The following is a 21,236-nucleotide window of genomic DNA, read 5'->3' on the forward strand; positions in this document are numbered from 1 at the left end:
ACTTAAAAAATTTCAAGTACCTGTTGCTCCGACTCCGGCCCCCGGGAGTTAACCCGGAGTAAGGCCAAAAAAGGGTACCCTCCGGGGGGGCTCCTCCCCCTCTGCGATCCCTGGACGCAAGAGTGAGATAAGTGGTGAAAACAACGAAATAGAGAACACTGAGCACTCAACAGTCACAAGAGATATAAAAAAAAGAAACAATTTTGGCATTGCAGATGCAGAATTGAATAATACTCGTATGATGCATACCTGATGTGATATCAATTCAAAATTGACATAATCCTATCATCCATCCTGATTCCTAATGTGTGTGACTAATGCCTAATGTGAGATCACTAGATCAGAAAGAAATTTAGAAATGAACATTATTTGACAAGTTGACAAATGACAACAGATATCTAGAAGATGCCAAAAAAATCATCTTCGATGCATCGATGCGCGGGCTGGGCCAGTAATTAACAATTCATTATGGGTCAACTATTTATTAACTAATCGGCAATTCGGCATAAGAGTACGCGTTGATCCGTTGATTTGTACGCGATACCAAGCCGTCAAGCGGTTATATTACTCGATGATGAACAATGTACATACTTAAATAGATGAACCTTTTCCAGTATTCCTTACGCAAGAATTAAGATAAAATCACCTTACCTTCACCTTAGCAGTTTAGCACTGACATCTCTCAAGTACATATTTGAAGTTTCCACGTTTGATTTTGATTGAATCACAAGTCACAACTGCGTAGGTTCTGACTTCTGACCTAATGACTTCATTTTCCTTCAAGTCCAAATTAATTTTCACGCTCGAACTTCGAACATTCAACATATTATCTAATGTCCGTCGGAAATCGCGAACACGCACTTCACAATTATTAAGTACTACACAACAACGCGAAAGGCTTCGATACAAATTGATTTACCTAGTTCATACTTTTACTTAGGTACTTATTCATCATAACATACATAATACACAATCAAATGATGTACTATAAATTATAATGTACAAATCCTGACAAATAATTGAGCTAAACTGGTGGAATTAGCACCGAGCACGCTGCACGGTTCTCTCTTTTTTCATTTACAGTGCAATTCCTGCAATTACCAATTTCAAGAAGCTCACTTGAGGTGAGGAGATGACTCGCACAATCGAACTTCAGATACACTAACAGAACCAGAAGTAATACAGTAATAGAACTTAGAAGTGAAGTGAGGAAAGAAACATGCAACATTGAAACAAAAATATGTCACTATTGTCACTCATCACTCATGACATGACTTCATGAACCAGTAGTTGTCACTTGCACCCCCGCAGTCCCCGCACCGGCAACGCAGTTTTCAACTTTTCAATTTCAACTACACTGCTGTACTGCTATCTGTGAACGTTTTTTAAAACCAATTTTCACTTCAACGCCAACGCTAACGCCAACGCTTGGCTAGAGCGTTCATCCGTTAGTTTCAATTCTTTATCAATTTTTATCAAAATGAAAAAAATAATCGAATCCAAAATCAAAGTTAAAACTGAATTGAGTGTTTTTATTTTAATGTTTTTTGCTACGAAGTCCAAGAGCGGAAGTAGAGTATTGGTGTTATTTTACCATTTTCCGTCGTACATGATTTCTTAGTGATCTGGTACTATGTTCATCAACCTATTTCATAATCAGATTTTAATTACGCTATGGAAAAAATGGAAACTATAAGCCTGCAGGAATCACAATTTCAACGTATCATCAGTAACATTAAAAGCACTGATGAAATATTAGATGAAAATGTTACTCTTTTATGCAGTTGTCTTCCCTCTGAACTGATTGAAACCAAGAGTATTGAATGGATTTTAGTATCCACCAAAACAGAAGTCAAAAATTTCTTTTACCGGAAAGTTGTTGCAGATTGTGATATTACATATAGACATTGTTTCATACTTACCAATACCAATTTATTCAATTTAAATGTTTGCTCTCCATCTCAAGTTAAACCAGCTCTGAATTACGAGTTGGTGATTCGCAGTGCATTGCAATTCGCGCCTCTATTCGCTACTGATATGAAAATTGCCATGATCGATTCATATCATAAAGTTGATTATTCAATAATTGACAATTGTTTGAAAAATTATTTTATGAAATCAAGATATCTTCATATCGGCGACCTCATTTGCATAAACGTCTGTCAAATGCTTCCAGAAGCATCTTATAATGATTCTAAAAACGTGGATGATTTCTTATACTTCAAAGTTGAGGATATAAAAGGATGTCCGTATACCACTTATGAACCTGGAGTCAATTACGGTTATTATGTCAGTGTTAAATGTACTACGCTTCACCAAGTGAATACCGCTCAATGTTTCGTTCCCATGTGTGATAAAACAATTCCTCGTGGTTTTGGATTGTCCGACGAACTATGTTCCTTGATTCCTGATGGTATGAATACGATATATAATGAGTTGGAAGAATTGATTTTACCATTTCTGCTGATGAAAAATGAAGGTTTGTTCAATTTTATCCAAAATGCGCAACCATTTAATCATAACATATCTTGAGTATTAATCATTTTTTCCACTGTTCACAGATGTGAAACTATTTCCTGTATTTTTATTCAGTGGGAAAAATGGATCCGGTAAATCCACACTACTAAATGTCTTGACTAAAAAACAAGGAATTCATTACTGGTCAGAAAATTGCATATCAATTCAGAATAGTAATCCAGCTCAAACCGAATCTATGATGAATAATATTTTCACCAAAATCATAAGTTTGTCGCCGTGCATTCTACATTTTCGAAATGTGGAGGTGAGTTATATTATATTTGAGTAAATTTGATATGTTCAGTTCATGTTTACTTATAAGAGATCTGAAATTGTTGCAGGCACTTTGCGAAGATGAATCGAACAATAAAGACGACCGTACTATTGACTGTTTTATTAAAAATATTAAGTCACTTCAGTCGCGTTACCCTGTCATAATATTTTGTACAACTTCTCAGGAATCTAAACTTGTTCCGTCCTTACAACGTGTATTCTTACAAACCGTAAAAATAGAAAAATTAATTCATACTCAAAGACTTTCACTGCTGACTTGGATTTTAAAAAAGGAGAATATTGAAACTGAAAATTTGGATAAAGTGGTTTCTGCCTCATCAAATTTCGTGTTCTCTGATTTAATTCAATTGATTTCCAGAGCAACAAGGTAGGTAAGCGGAATTCATGATTCAACTGTTTTTTAACAATTTTGTCAGATTTCATACTTACCAAAGAAAAAATTTCATTTTCTAGAATTGCGTATCGAAATGTCATTAGTTCCAATCAGGAATTCATCGATGATAAAAAGGATATTCTTCGTCTGGATCATTTTCTCGAAGCACTGAGTGAGTTCAATATTCATCTTATATCTTATTAAATTTTTCAAAAATTACCAAGTAAATAAAATGTCAAATTTTTAGATAAAATGAATGAAACTTATGCTGATGCTATCGGGGCTCCTGATGTTCCGAATGTTTCCTGGGATGATATCGGCGGTTTATCTCATTTAAAAGAAGAAATATTGTCGTCACTTTTGAAACCTGTTCTACGCAATGGTTTACGCCGTTCTGGTAACTGTAAATTATATTCGTGGTAAAGTTGAAATACTGTTAAATTTCAAATCATTTTTCATTTAATTGAGAAATTTCTCTTAGGATTATTACTTTATGGTCCTCCCGGAACTGGCAAAACGTTACTAGCCAAAGCTGTTGCTACTGAATGCAATTACAACTTTCTATCAATTAAAGGACCAGAGTTGTTGAACATGTACGTTGGACAAAGTGAAAAAAATATTCGAGAAGGTAGAAAAGTCAAAAATGTTTTAAATAATTAAATTGTGTTTATTGTATGAATATTGTATTTTTTCCAAGTGTTTTCAAGAGCTCGTGAATCAGCTCCTTGCGTGGTATTCTTTGATGAATTGGATTCTTTGGCACCAAAAAGAGGCCAGAGTGGTGGTTCTGGAAGTGTCATGGACAGGTGATTTCATATTTTTTTCTCTTTTCCTTTAGAAATGTTGAAGTAGGTAGGTGATGAATAAAAAAGTTGTTTCTAATTTTTAGGGTGGTATCTCAATTATTGGCTGAAATGGATGGAATTCAAAAAAGCCAGAATATTTTCATACTAGCTGCTACTAACAGACCAGATCTCATTGATTCGGCTTTACTTCGACCTGGAAGGTGATATAAATATTTTAATATACCATTAAAAAAATTGATATACCTGACTGAAACTTGTTACAATAGCACATACATTATTTACGTACCTAATTGAGAACAAATAATGAGATTTTCGATAAATTTTAAGGTTTATTTTATTTTCCCGATCAAGGCGAGGGAAGTAAATAAAAATTGTCGTAAATCGTTTATTTCACCAATAATTAGATAATATATTGTATTTTCTTAGTTACAAGAAATTCGAAGACTTTGCTTTATTATTTTAGGAGCATTAAAAATGTTTTTTATCGTATTTTTATTTATTTTTTTTGCAGATTAGGTAAAATGTTATTTGTTGGGAAATGCAAAGATACAGAAAGTAAATTAGCTGTTTTAAAAGCTTTGACAAGAAAGTGAGTGAAAGTATTTCCTTCTTTAACAACAATAATAGTATCGTAATCTAAAGAAATTACCACCCATTAGCGCAGTTTCACAGATACTGTTTTAATCAAGATTCACTCAAAATTACTATCACCATCGTCATGGTTTTTTATTTTTATAAAATCTCTTATCTCTCCAGGTATCGTTATGATTTTTCGTTGAGAATAATTTAGGTGATTTTATTTATTAATCACAGGTTTAAATTCACCTCCGAAGTCAAATTGGAAGAAATAGTTGTACTATTGTCAGACTCGAGTGAATTAACTGGAGCTGATTTATACGGTATTTGCTCGAATGCCTGGTTGAGTGCAGCTCGTCGTCACATAAAATATTCGCAAACCGATGGTAATTATATCTTATTTTAATATTAAATCACAAAGTAAGTTAAATCAGTTGTGTTTCGTGTTTAATTTTGATTGAAATTAAACAATACTTTGTATACAAATTTTCTTCTAATTTCAATTTTTTTTTAAATTTTCTGTGAAAAATTGACTTTATTTTTTTGTGTGTGTAATTATTGGTAATGAATGTGTTAATTTTGAATTTTTTCGTCTTATGAAGTACTTTGCATTAATTTGTATTTATAGAATCGTTGAAATTCCAATGATGCGATGTTTTTTCTTTTTCAGGTGATACAAATTTAGAAAATGATGTATCCGTCTGCAGCGACGATTTGATCAAAGCTATTTCGCAATTCAAAATTGAAGACTTGAACTCAGATTAATTATTTGCTGGTATTTTTTAAAATTACTAAGGTACGAGTTCCTTGTTTTGTGGTACCAATGGTGAAATTAATATATGAATTCAATTTGTTGAAATAGACTGTATTTATTCGATTGTTACAAAATTTTCTTGTTCAACATCCTTATAATATTATTAGTTTCATAATCATCTTACTTTTCATTTTTACTTCTAAACTTCAGCGTTTAAAATGATGTTCTCAACTACTCATAACGACCATATCACGTAAATTAATTACCCTTGATATTCATTAAAGTGGGGACTTTTTTCCATTTAGGTATTTCAAAATTGAATACAGGGGTGTCCATAAAGTCATTTCAATTTTATTAAAAAACTTTCAACATCTCCACTCCATTAACCATTGGCATTATTAAAATAAATAGGTATATTGGAATTGAATTTCCCATTTATATTGAGCATTTTCAGAATTTTGTTAAATATCTGAAAAAGATATTAAAAATCTAATAATAATCTTACCTATCTTCCCATGAGGTTTTATTAAACTTCCATTATTGAATTGAATAGAGACAAGGTTTTCGTATCTCATCATAGAAGAAAACCTACCCATTTATTTTTGGATATTTAACAAATTAAAATAAAGTGAATACCCATGTATTTTAAAAATTCTGACGTATCTTTGTATGCAAACTCTCTGAAATTTTTCAACAAAAAACAAAAGCTATTGAGGGAGATGGCAATTTTAAAAATTTTAATGACCCGAAAAATAACACCGGTCGGACTGCCCCGCCAAGCTAAAAAAAAAAATAAGTTTGACAAATAACAATTAAAAACATAAAGAATGATGACGATGACAGACCGACCAACTTACTACTGCTCTCGCGAACGAATTGACGTATGATTCTGAATTTTTATTGATGTTTGCCTCAACGAGAGCTTCAACTTGATATTTTTACAAGCTTTCTACGGTGAAATATAATGTAAACAGAAGTACCCGAAATACTTAATCATTTTGGGACAATTTTTGAAATCACAAATGTTTGTGCCGAAAGAAAACTACTGAACTGATATGAATCCAATTTCGTACAGTGGTGTAAATTAAATTAGCGGATTATTTCGAGATGTAACGTCAATTTTTTCAAAAATCATTTTTGACCACCTTACATCATTGTAGGTATTCGCTATCACTGTGTAAGATCACAAGTAAGTAAATCGGTTCATTTTAGGAGACTGTAGCCTTGTCAACAAAAATTTCAGCATGAGAATTCATAAAAATTTTCATTAACAAGGCTTACAGCCTCTTCAAATGAACCGATTTGCTAAAAAATTTGCAGAGTGGTATTGAATATGATGCAGATGACCTCAGTGAACAATTTTCATTTTTAGGGTAGTTGAGGGTGAAAAATGGAAATATTCACGAATTGCACGCAAATTTCCGTGGACAAGTCTACAGCCTCTTCAAATGTATCGATTTGCTTTGTAGATGACCATTTTCTAAAATGTTCACCGGGAGGGGGTGTGGTTTAGAGGGAAAATAAATTTTCAAATTGGGAAAAGGGGGTAAAAAATAATTTTTCAAAAAAAAACACTGACGTTACGTTAGGTATATGTATTTTGAAATAATATCCTAATTTACAACATGCAGCGTATGAAATTGGAGTTGGACTCATATTGGTTCTTTTAATACCTACCCGAATTCTCGTTAATAAAGTTGCAGTAATTTAAAATAAATTTTTAAAAAAAACCTACGATATCAACCAAAAATACTTTTGAAAAGCAAAACTACCGCAACCAAAAAAAAGCTTACAAAAAAAAACAAAAAGAATAATTGTCAACAAAAAATGTGGTGATTTCAATGAAAAAATTCGCGATATCGAAGCATCGCCAAGCAGTGATCTCTCAGCAGCTATGATCACTGATCAGTAATTGATATGAAATCTCAAATTAATTCAATACAGCAATAAGTTGAAACAATAGCCTTGGATTCTCACGCGAAAAAAAAGCAGAAAATAATTCTTTATTTTGTTTTCTCTTTAAAAAAAAAAAAAAAAAAAAACTCATTTCAATTTAGATTTGTATTTTGAATATTGGCATAGTATATAATGAATTCTTGCGAGTGAATTAACATTATGGCTGAATACAAATAAAATTAGGTACATTACTCATAACAATAATTTCAAGTGAGTAAGTAGGTAATTGGCTATCTGATAAAATGTTTTTACGAGTTCTCTAATGTCTTTTAAATTTGTGCTTCTAACTTGTACCATGGCAATCCATACTTCCCTGCAGCTTTTACGCAAGCTATTGCCAACTTCTTTCATTCACATAAACTCATAAGTCAGAAGCACTCCTTCTCCTACTGTACCATTTACTAAAAATTGAAAGAAAAAAAATCAATAAGGTGATTGAAATAGAGTTCAAGGACCCGATGGAAAATGATCGGATCTGATCATAGATCCGGACATTCCATAAGTCCAATTTGACCGGTACAGATCAGATGTGATTAGATTAGTATGTTGATTGAATTAGATCTGATACATGATCAGGTCCAACAGGTGAGATCGGATTGATTAAACCAGATCAAAGTTCAGGTTAGATAAGATATGCTCAGACCTCTCCCTGCAGAAGAAATGTATGTAGGTACAAAAATTAGGTGTAATGTTACACCAGGACCAGGAACAGATATGTTGATACAATTTCAAAGAATACATTTATTTTTCACGTAAAATTCAATCGTCTAAGACAGATACATGGAGAAGAGCTCTGACATTGTCAATTAGATCATTTATACATAGGTACATACCTAATTACCTACATACAATAAGTAACGCCAAGTATACTTCATGTAAAATGGTAGGTATTTTGACAAAATTCTACTGAAAGATGGTACCTACGTATTTGTAGTTGTGAATTTTGTGGAACACGAAATTAATATAAATTCAAGACTGAACTTATTCATCATCAAATGGAGTAAAAATAGGAGCCATACGGCATACACCCTTTATATGGAGATTACTGTAAAAATAAGAAGGATCATTTATAAAAGCGAATAAAAGCTCAGTCAAGACTTGAGTAGGTAATCTAAACGTGTATCCGAAAATTTGTTTACATGGCCACTTTTTGAATAATTAATCCAATTTCAAGATTTTTCATCCAGGAAAAAAACTTGAAGAAATTACTGTGTATGCATTAATGATGTTGATCAAATGACAAAGTACCTATTTTCTTGCTGCTTGAAATCCCGGTATCATCATAATACACTTCATTAACGAACTAGAACTCAAAGCATCGGATATATACTTAGTTCAAATGTAGGTACCTATAAGATAAGACCATCTTTGATAATTTAGTAAACTTATTCGTAGCTTCTTGAAGCAAGTCTTGAAGTTTACAAATTGACATGGGACTACCTACATATTCCATTACAACAGATGGATAATGCATTATGTTGAAACACTTAACCTTTCTTTGATGAAAGCTCAGCTAGTTTAATTAAGAAGTTAGTTGGGATGTACTTGTGTCGTAATTTGCTGTTGCTTCTATATACTGATACAATTTCGTATTTTTGAACTTTTTTAAAAAATTTCAAGTAGGTAGGTGAAATTTTCTGCTTGATTACACAACAACCTATTAAAAAATTAGCCGAATTTGACAACAAATATCCGTAGGTACCTACGTAAAGAAATCACGAATGATGTTTACAATCATAGAAATAGGTATAGGTACTTAGTTACCGCCATAAGAATTACTTCATTAAAAAATAAACACCTTTTATAACTGGCAAATTGGACTCGTATAAAATCTTCGTCAATTAATTGAAGAAAGTTTACCTTTAAGGTAAAAGTCGAAGCTAGCTGCTTTTATAATAACACCAAAATTTGCTAGCATTTTTGCAACGCTCTGCCCTTTATTTCTCGAATCGTTGAAACCTTCTGACGTCAAATTACGTATAAATAACGCAAGACAAAAACTCGTATGTTAAGTAGAAACACGCTATTATGTTTTCGAGCTATTGCAAATTTAATTAAAACTTCAAAACTTATAATTAACTTAATGAAGCCTACATTTTCAAAATTTCACGATTACCAAAGTTGATCTTAATATCACTTTTTGTTATTCGAAGTATAATAGTGATGGTGTAGAGAAAAAAATGTGACGGCTGAAATTAAATTCCTTTGAAGCATATATTACACAAAAAATGACGATGAAACGCTTATTGACTTAAATTCAAATTACATGGCTCATGCCTGCTAAACCTAATTACCTACTATAGTATTTCTTAATTAGATTTAAACCATACTTACTATAGTTGAATGTATCTTCATTACTTCATTTTTGGTGTTTTCAGATTTAAAATGATTTAGAATCAAAACAAAATAACCCAATTGAATTTATAAAACAACAAAACTTACTAGGACCATACTGCCCTCAAATCAGTAAACTTAACTTCAAGCATTAAAAATTGTACCTATGAATTACAAGCTCCAAGTTGATGAAAAATAAATGAAAGAATCGAGAATATCAATTTCAGTTTAGTTTTCACATAACAGAGAGATCTGAAATAAATAAAGTATAATTATTTATTTACATTATTTCATCATTTTTATCGCTAACAGCTCCATTATGCACTCTACGATTATCTGTTCGATGCAGAGCATTGGGCATTTATCAATTAGGTATCAGTTGCCATCTCAATCTATTCAAGTATCAAGTAAGATTAGCTGAATGCAGATCTTGAACCAGCCTATAGTATAGGTACCTCCGTAGATTTGGTTTAAATCCAAGGTAGGTATGTTTTTTATTTCGATCCATCGTCTACCGCTAATACGACAAAATTTCGAATTTACCTCCTTTCCACTGTCTTGCCCTTCTTCCATATGTAGTTTTTTTGTCAAATTAAAAATCTACGACTCTCAAAACCTACAAGTCGATGCATTACCCGCTTATATGCCTCCAATTTCAAATTTACCCCTTTCTCCACACCATTATTAATGTCTATGTATGTAAAAAATGTTATCAAATCCGAAATTTGCGACCTTCAAAATATATAAATCGATGCATCACACGCTTACGTGACTTAAAGTATGGTACGAATTTACCTCCCACACCGCCCCCCTACTCAACATCCCTACGTATTTTTTTTTTACCAAATTTGAAATTTACGACCCTCAAATCATAATTTATCCGAACAATTTTGTGATTTTGTTGGGAAATGGGTTTGGGATCTTGAATTACAACCATTTTATGGGGAGGGAGGTCTCTGAGACCACTGTGGGAAGTGTGCACCCCTTTTAATTACAAGTGTAACAAAACGACCAGTAGCGTAACTTGACACCCCTTGGGGGGGGGGGGGGGTTGAAATAAAAATACATAAAGATATCACACAAGAAAGTGTATGTATTTTCACGTGACGGCGCGACGCGGCCGTTGCGAGCGAAAAATTCATTTTTGCAGGGCTTCTTGGGGGGGGGGTTGTACCCTTCCCCCGTATTTACGCCACTGAAACGTACTAAATGGGTCAATTTAATGAGTGCGCAATCCTAAATGATCTGTATGGTTTTCATTCCTCTCAAGCCCTTCCTAATGGGCTCCGCTTATCAGCGTGTGCCCAGTCCCAACCATTTTAACTTTGTAGGGGAGTGCGCACAAAATATGAAGCATGGACGATTGACTCTATTTTCGACCCCCTCTCTCTCATGGCTGGGGCTGCGTAAGCAATCACAGCTATGAGCCTTTCTTCTATATTTAAGACTTTTGCATTTTTTGATCGACACGTATGTTCATGCAAGTTCAACCAAATGTTAAAATTAAAAATTGACAATAAATAATCATGGATGTAATTTAAATGTGTATAATCATTGTTTCCCCCCATAGACATTCACAGACTATTATGGCAAAATTTCGAAAACGAAGAAACAATAATTTTTAACGCCTTTGAAAATATAAAAGTAGGTATTCTATACACTGAGTAAGTAAGCAAAACTTAATAATTCAGAAAACACATAATAAGTAACGAATTCAATAACTCAACATTAAAGGAGTAAGGTATAAATACAAAAAAAAAATAGAAAAATCCATTATCCAGACGTATGACACTACATAAAAAATGAAGGAACGTTTTCAATATCTAATTACATTGAGGATTATTAATCAGCTCCAACGCATCTACCATACCAGGCAGTTTCGACGGTTGATCAACATAAGACCACTTGATATCATAGAACCATGTCGTCATGTCGCATGCATAATAAAACAAATTTTGTAAATCTGTTGGATGAGTAGAAAGAATTTTCCATTGTGATCCATTATTATCTTTCTGAGATTTTGCGCCGATCATTCTGTTGATGATGTATTTTGTATCAGTGATAACACACAAACGCTGCACCTTAAAACGAATAGCAGTTTCCATAACGCATATGAATGCATGCAGATTAACATCATCTTCATCCGTCGCCACCGAGATATCATCGATTACGCGAGACGTATTTCCCTTATGTCCAACCGACCACCAAATACCAAATGCTGCTTTAGGGTTTTTTCCTACTTTGAAAATTTTCGACTTGACGTAAACAATAGCGCGATTACCTTCATCTAATATGAAATCAGAATGCGGAGGAATATGTTCAAAAGTGCATTTTGCCGAATGACTCGCGTTCGATTCTCTTTTTTTGTCGATCTGCTGAGCATGCTTTTTTAACTCTCTGTAATAGTCGATTGCGATTTTCATTTCATCGATAACGCTTCCGACCTTCTCCAATTCTGAAGAATCCATATGCTGCAAGTAACTAAACTTATTAGAAGTATCACTCGCAAGTTTCTCATCTACAAGATTTAAACTCTTTTTCATTTCATCCAAATTAGCAGCAGTTGAGTTATGCAAATCTTGGTATTTGCTCTCCAACGCATGTAATCTATTTTCTAAATCAGCGATTTGTTGTTTAACATCGTTTGACATGGAATACGTCTTCTGCTCTTTTCGATATTGTTTAGGATATTCCTTTTGCGAATGCGAATTGTGCTGGCGATCACGATTGTAAAAAGACCTCATTCTTCTAGAATAACCTAAAATAACGAATCAAAAAAAAAAATTCTATTACTATATTGAAGAGACAACACGGATAAATTCAGTTACAGAAAAAGAGAAAATACTAATGAAAATCGTCTGATCTGTTGATGCGACACTAGACACAGACACAATTAATTGAATACTTAAATTATAACGCGCCAAATATTTAATATTTAATAGAGTGAAATCATTAAACTCTATAGAGTATCATTACAATAGGTACGAGAAATTTAAATCCATGCTTGACGAACAGAAAAAAATAATAACGTCAAGTTAAACTTGAAATACTAATAAGTTAGATTGATTTTAACGCCAAATTTTAATAAATCGCTAATTTCCTAGTAGTTCCCAGTTTTCTTCACTTTTAACTGTCTTTTTCCTCGTACGTATTTGCGTTGCGGGAATCGCGCAAATCGAGCCGTAGTTTCGAATAAGTTCCGAGCATAATTTGAATCTTCTTGTTTTTTCATATCACCATCAAATTTCGTACCATTTGAATTACAAGACGAATTCCGTAGCTCAGGAACGTTCGTAAATCCATGAAAAGAATCCGAATTCTTCGCAGATAACGTTTCAGGTTCTATAATCTCAGCAACATCTCCAACCGGAAATTGTTTTTCATCGCGTTTCATAGAATTCTCTACACGAGAGACTTCCTTGCACGCATTCAATGGGCTACAAAATTTATTGGTAGATTCATCTTCGGACTCGTTAGAAGACGTATCACTGGGATCGGTATCGATATATATGTTGGGATTTCTCCAATCTTCTTCCGTCGCTCGGTAAACTTTTACAATGGTCAACTTTTTGTTTTCCATTCTGTTTATACCTAAAAGCAATACAGGATTCTGAATTTTCGGGTACAAATAGAATATGGCGTTACATTGTTACGAATTAATTAAGTAATATACTACAACAGCTACAGCTTAATATATCAAAAAAAAGTGTCAAGTTTACAATGATACTGAAGCATATGCCGTAGTATGCCCTATTATCAACAGATCAGGAAGAAAGTGAATATATACTGCATTCGAAAATTAAATCAACATGAACATCTCTTATAAAAAAAGTGCTCAAATACTTCCAGATAACCAACAGAACATCAATATTCAATTTATCCTGTAAGCTACATGGACATGGTCATAAGATGAGCCGGAGAAAGCATATTGTGCTCCTGCGTGATTCAGGTCAAGAAAATACTGGCAAGTTAAACTAGTTAAACGAGCAATCAGAAACTTATACGATTCTAAGAATTTATAGAAGAGTAACATTTTCAGAAAATTTCTGCAGTTGCTCATCTTATGTCTGGCTTTCTCTACTCTATCTAATACATATAAGTAGGTACGTACAAGCACTTACCTCAAAATATAACTTCAGAATATACTTCAACGACTAAAACAGAATACTGCGACGACTTATTTATAAACAATAGTTAATTACTACTTGATAGAAACTAATCCGACAATCCGACGATTTAATCCTAACTTATCAATTCCATATTACTGCTCGACAGTGTGTGTGTGACTGTGTGTGTCTTTTTGTTTGTTTTACCTTTTAGTCTTGCGTCTGTAACCTGAGTGTTGGTGGGGTGAGTACCAAACTCGCATATGCGTACAGGACGATTTTCCAGTCAGCGCACGTGTGAAGGTACGAACATGAGATGAGCGCGAGCGCATGCGTTGTACTTTCGAGTTTTCAAAGCTAATTATTTTATAGATTTATAGTGGCTCATTGAGTTGGCTCATTGACGCTTAGCTTTGACGCTCGCGCTTTCTGAGCGCTGACCTGACGCTCAAAAGTCAAAAAAGTCAAAATTACTCAATTTAACAAGCGAGGAATCTTAAGAAGTACCTACATATAATAACATAAGTACCTAGTACAGGGTGCCCAGAAATATCGGGTACCCCAACCCAAATAAAGTTTTTCATTAAAAATATAGGTTGGTAACGTGAAATAGATGCATATGATTGGTGGAATATTATCTCTCCAGTCCAACAACCAATCATGTGCTATCATTATTATCGTTCACTATGACCAACCGAAGTATTTAGCAGAAAACTTTTTTAGGGGTACCCGATATTTCTGGGCCCCCGTACCTCTACATACTGAATTACTGATATTAATTTTTTCAGGTGGTTTTTCTTTTTTAGTTTTTTTATACCTTAAGGAAAGGATGATACACAAAAACAAAGATTAATGCTTTAGATACATTTTTTATTATTACGTAGGTACCCCGTTGTTTATGACATACAATATGAACATGAGTAGGTACTTTACTTATTATAATTACCATTAGATTTTTGTTACTTATTAACTAATGAGCGATCTAACTAGTCGTTTTACGGTTTTATGGAAGTACCATTAGATGTGTTATGACTGTGTTCTTTTTACACGGATTCTGGCAGATGCAGGTTTTCAAGAATCCGGACGGGATTTTTTCAGATTTGCCGCTGATCAAAAAATGCTTCGGCTGCGGCGTTGATGAGCACCAGAGCACCAAATTCATTGGCGGCGATCGCGGCGAGCGCCGAGCGGTGTGATCAGCGCGCCGCTGAAGCTGATATTGACTGGCACTGGCGGCGGCGCCGCGTTTTATTTATTGGCGATTCCCCCCCCCCCCCCCCGCCTCTCCTCCACCACAGGGCCGTCGAGAGACGAGAGAGAAATGAGAGAATTGCGGGCCCGATCTGCATATACAAAAGGGTTTTTGAGAGAGTATCATTTTTTACCTATTGATATCATACCTACCTAGGTATTCATAAATAAGACTCATAAAAATTTTCATTTTCTGTTTTGGATTTTTGGGGGCCCAAATGTGAATTCGTTTATTTCAAAAGAAGAAACAAGTTGGATTGAGCAAAGTTAGGGAGAAAGTTTTTGAAACTTGGATTTTGAGAGGCCTAAAAACATAACTTTGTATGAGGAAACTAAAAACAATGTTTTTTATGCAAGGTGTTTGTTTTTTGGTTTGGTTTTTAAAATTTTAGAAATTATACTTTTTATGCCTCTCGTAATACAATTTTTCAAAATCTTTCGACCTCACGTGGGCCTGTTTTCTTTTCTTTGTCAAAATTAACATCATAAAAAAATCTTTCAATTTCTAAAATTTTAAAACCCAGAATCAGATCCTTACTCGGGACACCAAAAAGAACCTGAACCTGTATACCGATTTTTAGTTTTCGACCTCAAAATTCACTGTGTGGAACCCTAATTCTCGTGGACTAAATGTGAAACTTCGGTTTACTGTCCCTCCATATACCGTGAAATTTTCAGTTCTAATGATGGGAACAATGAACGAGACTTTTGGGAAAGAAATGAGAACAGACAGAAGACCTCGTTAGAAAATGCACGTATACTGCGCAGGGGAACAGTGAACAATTTTGACCGGCTTTTCCGAGGAACAAAAAAACGAAGACGAGATTTCACCGTTCTTCCAACCCTGCGTTTAGCAATTTTAGCACCCTATAATTTTTTCAATTTTATTCAATTCATTAATTCGCATGATACCTATAACTTACCTACATATACATATATTGTATTTTGAATTTAAGTAAATCATATTTAGCTTGAGTATTAATTACATCACATAGATAATTTTTATTAGCACTCTAGTAAGATGATGTCTGCGTTTACATATTAAAAACATTCTTGCGTGATCAAAATGGCAGTCATTCATTTAAATTTGAAACATGTGACATGTAGGTATATAGGTACTATATTGTATAGGTGGCTAAATTCTTAGTATTTCAGCAGTAAAATGTTGTTGAAGTTGGAAAAGAGCTGTACTTATCTACAGACATCAAATTTAAATAAAAACTTCAAAAAAATAAAAATTTCTTTTATTGAACAAATAAATAGGTACCTACGAAATTTTGCGAAATTCATTCCATGCACTAGGTAATTTTATGCTTTCTGCCATTACGAAGCGTAGAAATCATGATGGCAAAGATGCGATGAAAACAAACATTTCACGACTCGTATGCTGGCGAAACTATTCTATAAAGCTAGGTAGGTACCTAACGAGGAAAAATTAGAAAGAACAAACAGCATACGTTAATTAATGTAGGTTTATGTATGAAATGTTTATTCGATCTCGCGGCACTAAATTTAATAATTTATTAACGACAAAAACGACTTTAAATTTATTTCCTTTGATTCGTCAAGAGATTTTCATTTCGTATCCCCGCAAGGGAAAGGAAATCCGTCATGTAATTATATTAATTCTAATAGGGAGTCTAATTGGAAGTACCTACAAATAGAACATTGTAAAGGTGTGGGTTACAGAAGAGGGTAAGTTGAACAAATACCAATTGCTTACATAGAATCTTGCTTCTCTAATGGAAAGTAAACAATTATACAGTAGGTGCCCTATCGAACTCGAAAGAGGGACGAGATACTTGTTAGCCTTTATAGTTAATAGGGAACTTTCATCTGGGATATTTACCAAACATTTTTATCATAAATACAATTTGGTTGCTTTTGAGACGTTTAACACATATTATCAACCAAGCGTTACAGAACATTGTAAGATTACCTACTTAAAGTACTCAAATAGTTGGATTATTATGAAGGTATTTATTTAGTTTGAAATAAGTGCGTAGTTGTAGTTAAGCACTGTTCCGTTTAAGCAATAAAAAAGGTATAATTTTAAACATTATATGTACCTGCCTACAAAAAATTATTTTCAATTTTTTACAAGAATTTCAGTTTTTTATTAGGTACGAAGGGTCGTAAAAATTGAAAAATATTTTTTCCTTCGTACAAGTAACTCAAATGCAGTATTTTAATTAACTACTTTCTTTTGTAGAAGCGGTCGCGAAATTTTTTTCAAAGTTTGAAAGAATCAAGCCAATTAGAAGTTTGAAAAGCTCGTTCAAAGTCCAATCGTTTGTATCTCTCCATACGCGTTCTTCTTTCGGCATAACCTCGCTATTCAAATAATATTGCAATTTGATTGAGAATTATTCCTTGTCTACAGCTGTGACTTGAATTTCTGAGTAGTCTTTTTCACTTTAAAGTTAAACGGTGCGTGCACTTTTACATTTGGTCTTCGGAGAGAAAGAGCTTTTACCGATGAAAATTCATATCCAGATCACAATTTATAACCCTGGCTGTAATTATAATAAGTATGCAGAATTGCGTATAAATTCCTCCGTGCGATTGTTAATCAGGTTTTACGTTATAGCATAGGTAGCGTATTATATCGATCATTTAATTATAAATTTGCCTTGATTCTATCTCTAGGTAGGTACGTCGAATAAAGTTATAATTTCCTCCAAAGGGGTAGCATGTTTTATTTTGTCACGCTTATATTCCAAACACGCGTACTCGAAGCATATTAACTTTGATTTTTATAAAGACGCATGAAAAAATAGCGTTCAAATATTTCTCCCACCTTATTTAATTTACACGAAAATAAAGCAATTTAGCGTGCATCATGATGAAATGATTTTAAGCTACTAACTACATTATGCCTTTTTAACCCAAGATGTCGATGTACCTACGTACGTCTCTTATTCAAATTCGAGTTTTGTAATTTTTTTTTAAAAGATCTACTATCGTCATATTATTCTATTATAAATGTTAAGATTAATTAAGAAAAATTTTTTTTTCAGAATTTGGATTTCTCTTTTAGAATTGAAAAGTTTCATCCGACACCAATTCTTTAAAAAAATCCTTTAAAGTTTAGCGTTTCCTCGTAAGTTGTATACTTGTAATGAGACTTATTCTATATTCGTGATAAAATTGTGGCTTTAAGTAACTGAAATATAATCAACTTCATAATTAAAGGCCAAATCTCAGATTCGTAAATTAACTGCCAAACCTACGTACTTCACAATAAAAAAATTTTAAAAATGTACAAAAAAACTTTTTACTCTTCCATAAAACAGAATCGACGTTTCTTTGCTGTTAAAATTTTCTTCTTGGAAATGAGTCAACTCCTTCAGTAGATAATATCGGAAAATCTCAATGTGTCCTGCGTAGTACAAAATTAATTGTCTCATTATGCCTTCATAATTCGAATTATGTAACTTACAATGCGTGAAATGTATTACAAAAAACATAAGTACATTCGTTTAAGGCTATTTAAACTGATTACTGAAGTTGGCACGGGACGCGCATAGTAGGTACTATGTACAAGTACATACATATCACTTGGCAAACGTCGAATCCGTATTTTTTTCTGTAGCGTGACTCGTGATAACTCATTTATGAATTTTCTAATTGATGGGATGTATTTTAGTAATATTTAATTATTAGTGATATAAGTAGTATTATTTACCTATTTATACTTCCATGCGCACTATGTTTACTAAACAATTTTGACAATTTAAAAAAGATAACAATTTTCATTATAGTTACCGCATTCGTGAACTCCATAATAATTATTTTGGCGCAAAATTATCGGGATAGGAAAATAATTATATAGCTCCAAAAATCTAATGTCCACGCAGTACCTCTACCTATACTGTATGTTATATTTATCCGATATAATTTTTAAAATGTTTTTATAAGTATTACGAAATTATCTTATTTACAATGCATGTATGTACTACCTGTGTAGGTACTTATTTTGTAGGTACCTAAGTCTAATTTTGTAATTTGTAATCATTCAACTGAAGTGAAAGTTCCGTCTACTTTTTTAAATGTAGACTGTATTTAGAAAACAGTTAGGTGGTATGTACAAAAAATTATTCAGACAATGATTCGATTATGATTTTAATTGATTTATTTTTCTGAGTGAACTTTGTAGTTTTAGTTATACCTATGTGGTACTAAGAAACTTTTAAATTTTTTTGAAAATTTGGTAAGGTCAATTGTACGTATGTATAGGAATTCTAGCCACTATTTTAAAGTCGACCAAAGAACGTTTAACTTGGCGAATAGGTATATTTTATGTACCTACATTTTCATTTTGCGATAAAAATTAGAGTAAGTTGGTAGATAAACTTATACGCGTACGCTGGGTACCTATTGATAATAGTAGAATTTTATGATAATGAATACGAACATTGTTGCAATCATGCAAAATTCATGGTTCACTTGCCTAATGTTAGCTCCACGAATTGAAGATTACTGTACTTTAAATGTGATCCTACTTTCACATTAAGCATAAAATTAGACAGGTGTTAATGAAATCGATTTGCCAGACTTGTAGGTCTATAGTATAGTCATTATCCGTGAAAAAAAAGTAACAGAAGTACGTTATTAAATGCTACTTATAGGGGTAGTTGTCGTGTGATAGATATTTTCGGTGGTTGAACGTGATAATTTTTTCCGCCTTATGAACAAGCGTTGTTCAACACTGCAAACTTAGGTATACCTACCCATCTAACATTTGCAGCCATTTTACCATCATTACAAAGAATTTTCAATTCTGTTCGTAAATTTTAATCGATTATTCAAATATTTAATCATCAATAACACATTTTTGAGAAAATTTCTTCAACTTTACTAAGTAGATAGGTACCTAGACCTACCTATATTTTTTTAATGTAATTTTTAAAACACCTCATATATACTTGTGGTATACGTTACCTATGATAAAAACCAACACAGGATTACATTTTGAAATGAAATTCAAACCATATTAAGCGAATTCATTTTCGTATTTATACCCTGTTAGAGATACCTAATACCTACGTACTACCTACCTAATTACCTATTTCTGAATATTAGGAAAAATACTAATATGACTGTTTAGTCTTTCTCTTTACGCATATTAGTGAAGAATGCGAGAGTAGATGAATAGGTATAAGGTACGTATCCTACAACATGGGATGTTGAAAATTTTCAAAAAGACATATGGTATACTATTTTATGAAAATTGTGGTTTCAAAGGAATAGGTAAATAAAAATTCTCAGGATTACTCTTGGAGGTATATCCCGGTCGTATGCGTGTTTTCTTCTGGCTAAATAATGGGGTTAAAGAGAATAATTATAGTGTCTACAGCTAGATATATTAAAATCCGATTGGCTGAAACAACGCTGAAGTATAATTTCTTTGACACGAAATTATACGGTTTCTCGCTTATTATTATCATTAATAAAATATCGGGGGACGATCTGATAAGGTTATTTTCGAGCTCGCATGTACTCCGCACTTTCACGCAATAAACGTTTTATGTTTCGTTTTACAAATTTGTTGCTTGAATTTATTTCAAGCCTATTTGCTGTTATATGTACATATAAAAATCAATCCTAAGACTTTATTTCGCGTTAAAATATAAGAATAACGTAGGTCTATAGGTTTTAAGTTACATATTTACGAATTCATGATAAATAAGAATTTATACGATACCGTCGATATACCTAAAAGTCGGTAGTAGGTTAGGTACTGTAGTTACAGAATACCCACGAGTACTTTTTATGGCTGTAGGTTGGATTTTCAAAGGACAAATAAAAGCACCTATATCATTTAGTCATCTACGTTATCAATAGGTACTGTGTATAATGTGGGTAGTTTCAATATTCTCCGACGATGGTCAAATTTCACCTTTGTTTTTAAAAATCTTCATAGGTGCAGACTTTTTCGAAAAATTCCGAAATTTACGAAGAAAAATTATCTATGTTTAAAATCTTTTAGCTCAATCGCATTTTGACCACGCAAGCAAAATTGAGACAAAATTGATTTTTAGTCAAAAATGTGGATGTAAGGCACCGTACTTTTCATCATTCTTTTTTTCCGGATGATTTCCTATATATTTGACCAAGTATTTTCTCACCGAAGTATGGATAGGTACTGACTTATTATTAAACTTTTGAAAGAAAATACCTTCAAATAAATTTTGAAAATTTTCGAACAAAGTTTGCAAGCAATGTCAATTTTTAGGATTACAAAAGGCTACTTTCAACTGTCACCA

The 21,236-nt window shown here is 33.0% G+C and overlaps 3 protein-coding genes across 4 annotated transcripts in view; 1 reads left to right on the top strand and 2 right to left on the bottom strand.

The window, feature by feature from the left end:
• The window catches only part of tei (teiresias), a 128,853-nt gene extending 128,181 nt beyond the window's left edge, over nucleotides 1–672 (bottom strand). Inside the window, exon 1 of the mRNA XM_065344790.1 lies at nucleotides 652–672. The gene's annotated coding sequence lies outside the window, so the exon portion shown is untranslated. The remainder of the gene's footprint in view (nucleotides 1–651) is intronic.
• A 781-nt stretch (nucleotides 673–1,453) lies between these two features.
• On the top strand, nucleotides 1,454–5,425 carry LOC135831924 (peroxisomal ATPase PEX6-like). The gene is made up of 11 exons (XM_065344788.1): nucleotides 1,454–2,479; nucleotides 2,562–2,782; nucleotides 2,859–3,178; nucleotides 3,265–3,356; nucleotides 3,432–3,581; nucleotides 3,666–3,812; nucleotides 3,882–3,990; nucleotides 4,074–4,190; nucleotides 4,502–4,579; nucleotides 4,804–4,952; nucleotides 5,237–5,425. The coding sequence occupies exons 1-11, from the start codon at nucleotides 1,675–1,677 to the stop codon at nucleotides 5,329–5,331; spliced, it is 2,283 nt and encodes a 760-aa protein (XP_065200860.1). The 5' UTR covers nucleotides 1,454–1,674; the 3' UTR covers nucleotides 5,332–5,425.
• Nucleotides 5,426–11,141: 5,716 nt separating this feature from the next.
• LOC135831927 (uncharacterized) lies at nucleotides 11,142–14,052 on the bottom strand. Of its 2 annotated transcripts, none has more exons than XM_065344792.1 (3): nucleotides 13,732–14,052; nucleotides 12,863–13,191; nucleotides 11,142–12,368 (listed from the first exon to the last, which is right to left on the bottom strand). In XM_065344792.1, the coding sequence occupies exons 2-3, from the start codon at nucleotides 13,188–13,190 to the stop codon at nucleotides 11,434–11,436; spliced, it is 1,263 nt and encodes a 420-aa protein (XP_065200864.1). In that variant the 5' UTR covers nucleotide 13,191; nucleotides 13,732–14,052; the 3' UTR covers nucleotides 11,142–11,433. The 2 variants fall into 2 exon arrangements, with proteins under 2 accessions (XP_065200864.1, XP_065200863.1); XM_065344791.1 differs by having other exon boundaries at nucleotides 12,863–13,201; nucleotides 13,732–14,046.
• Nucleotides 14,053–21,236: the final 7,184 nt, after the last annotated feature.

This window comes from Planococcus citri, chromosome 1 (genome assembly GCF_950023065.1).
Source record: "Planococcus citri chromosome 1, ihPlaCitr1.1, whole genome shotgun sequence".
NCBI lineage: Eukaryota > Metazoa > Arthropoda > Insecta > Hemiptera > Pseudococcidae > Planococcus > Planococcus citri.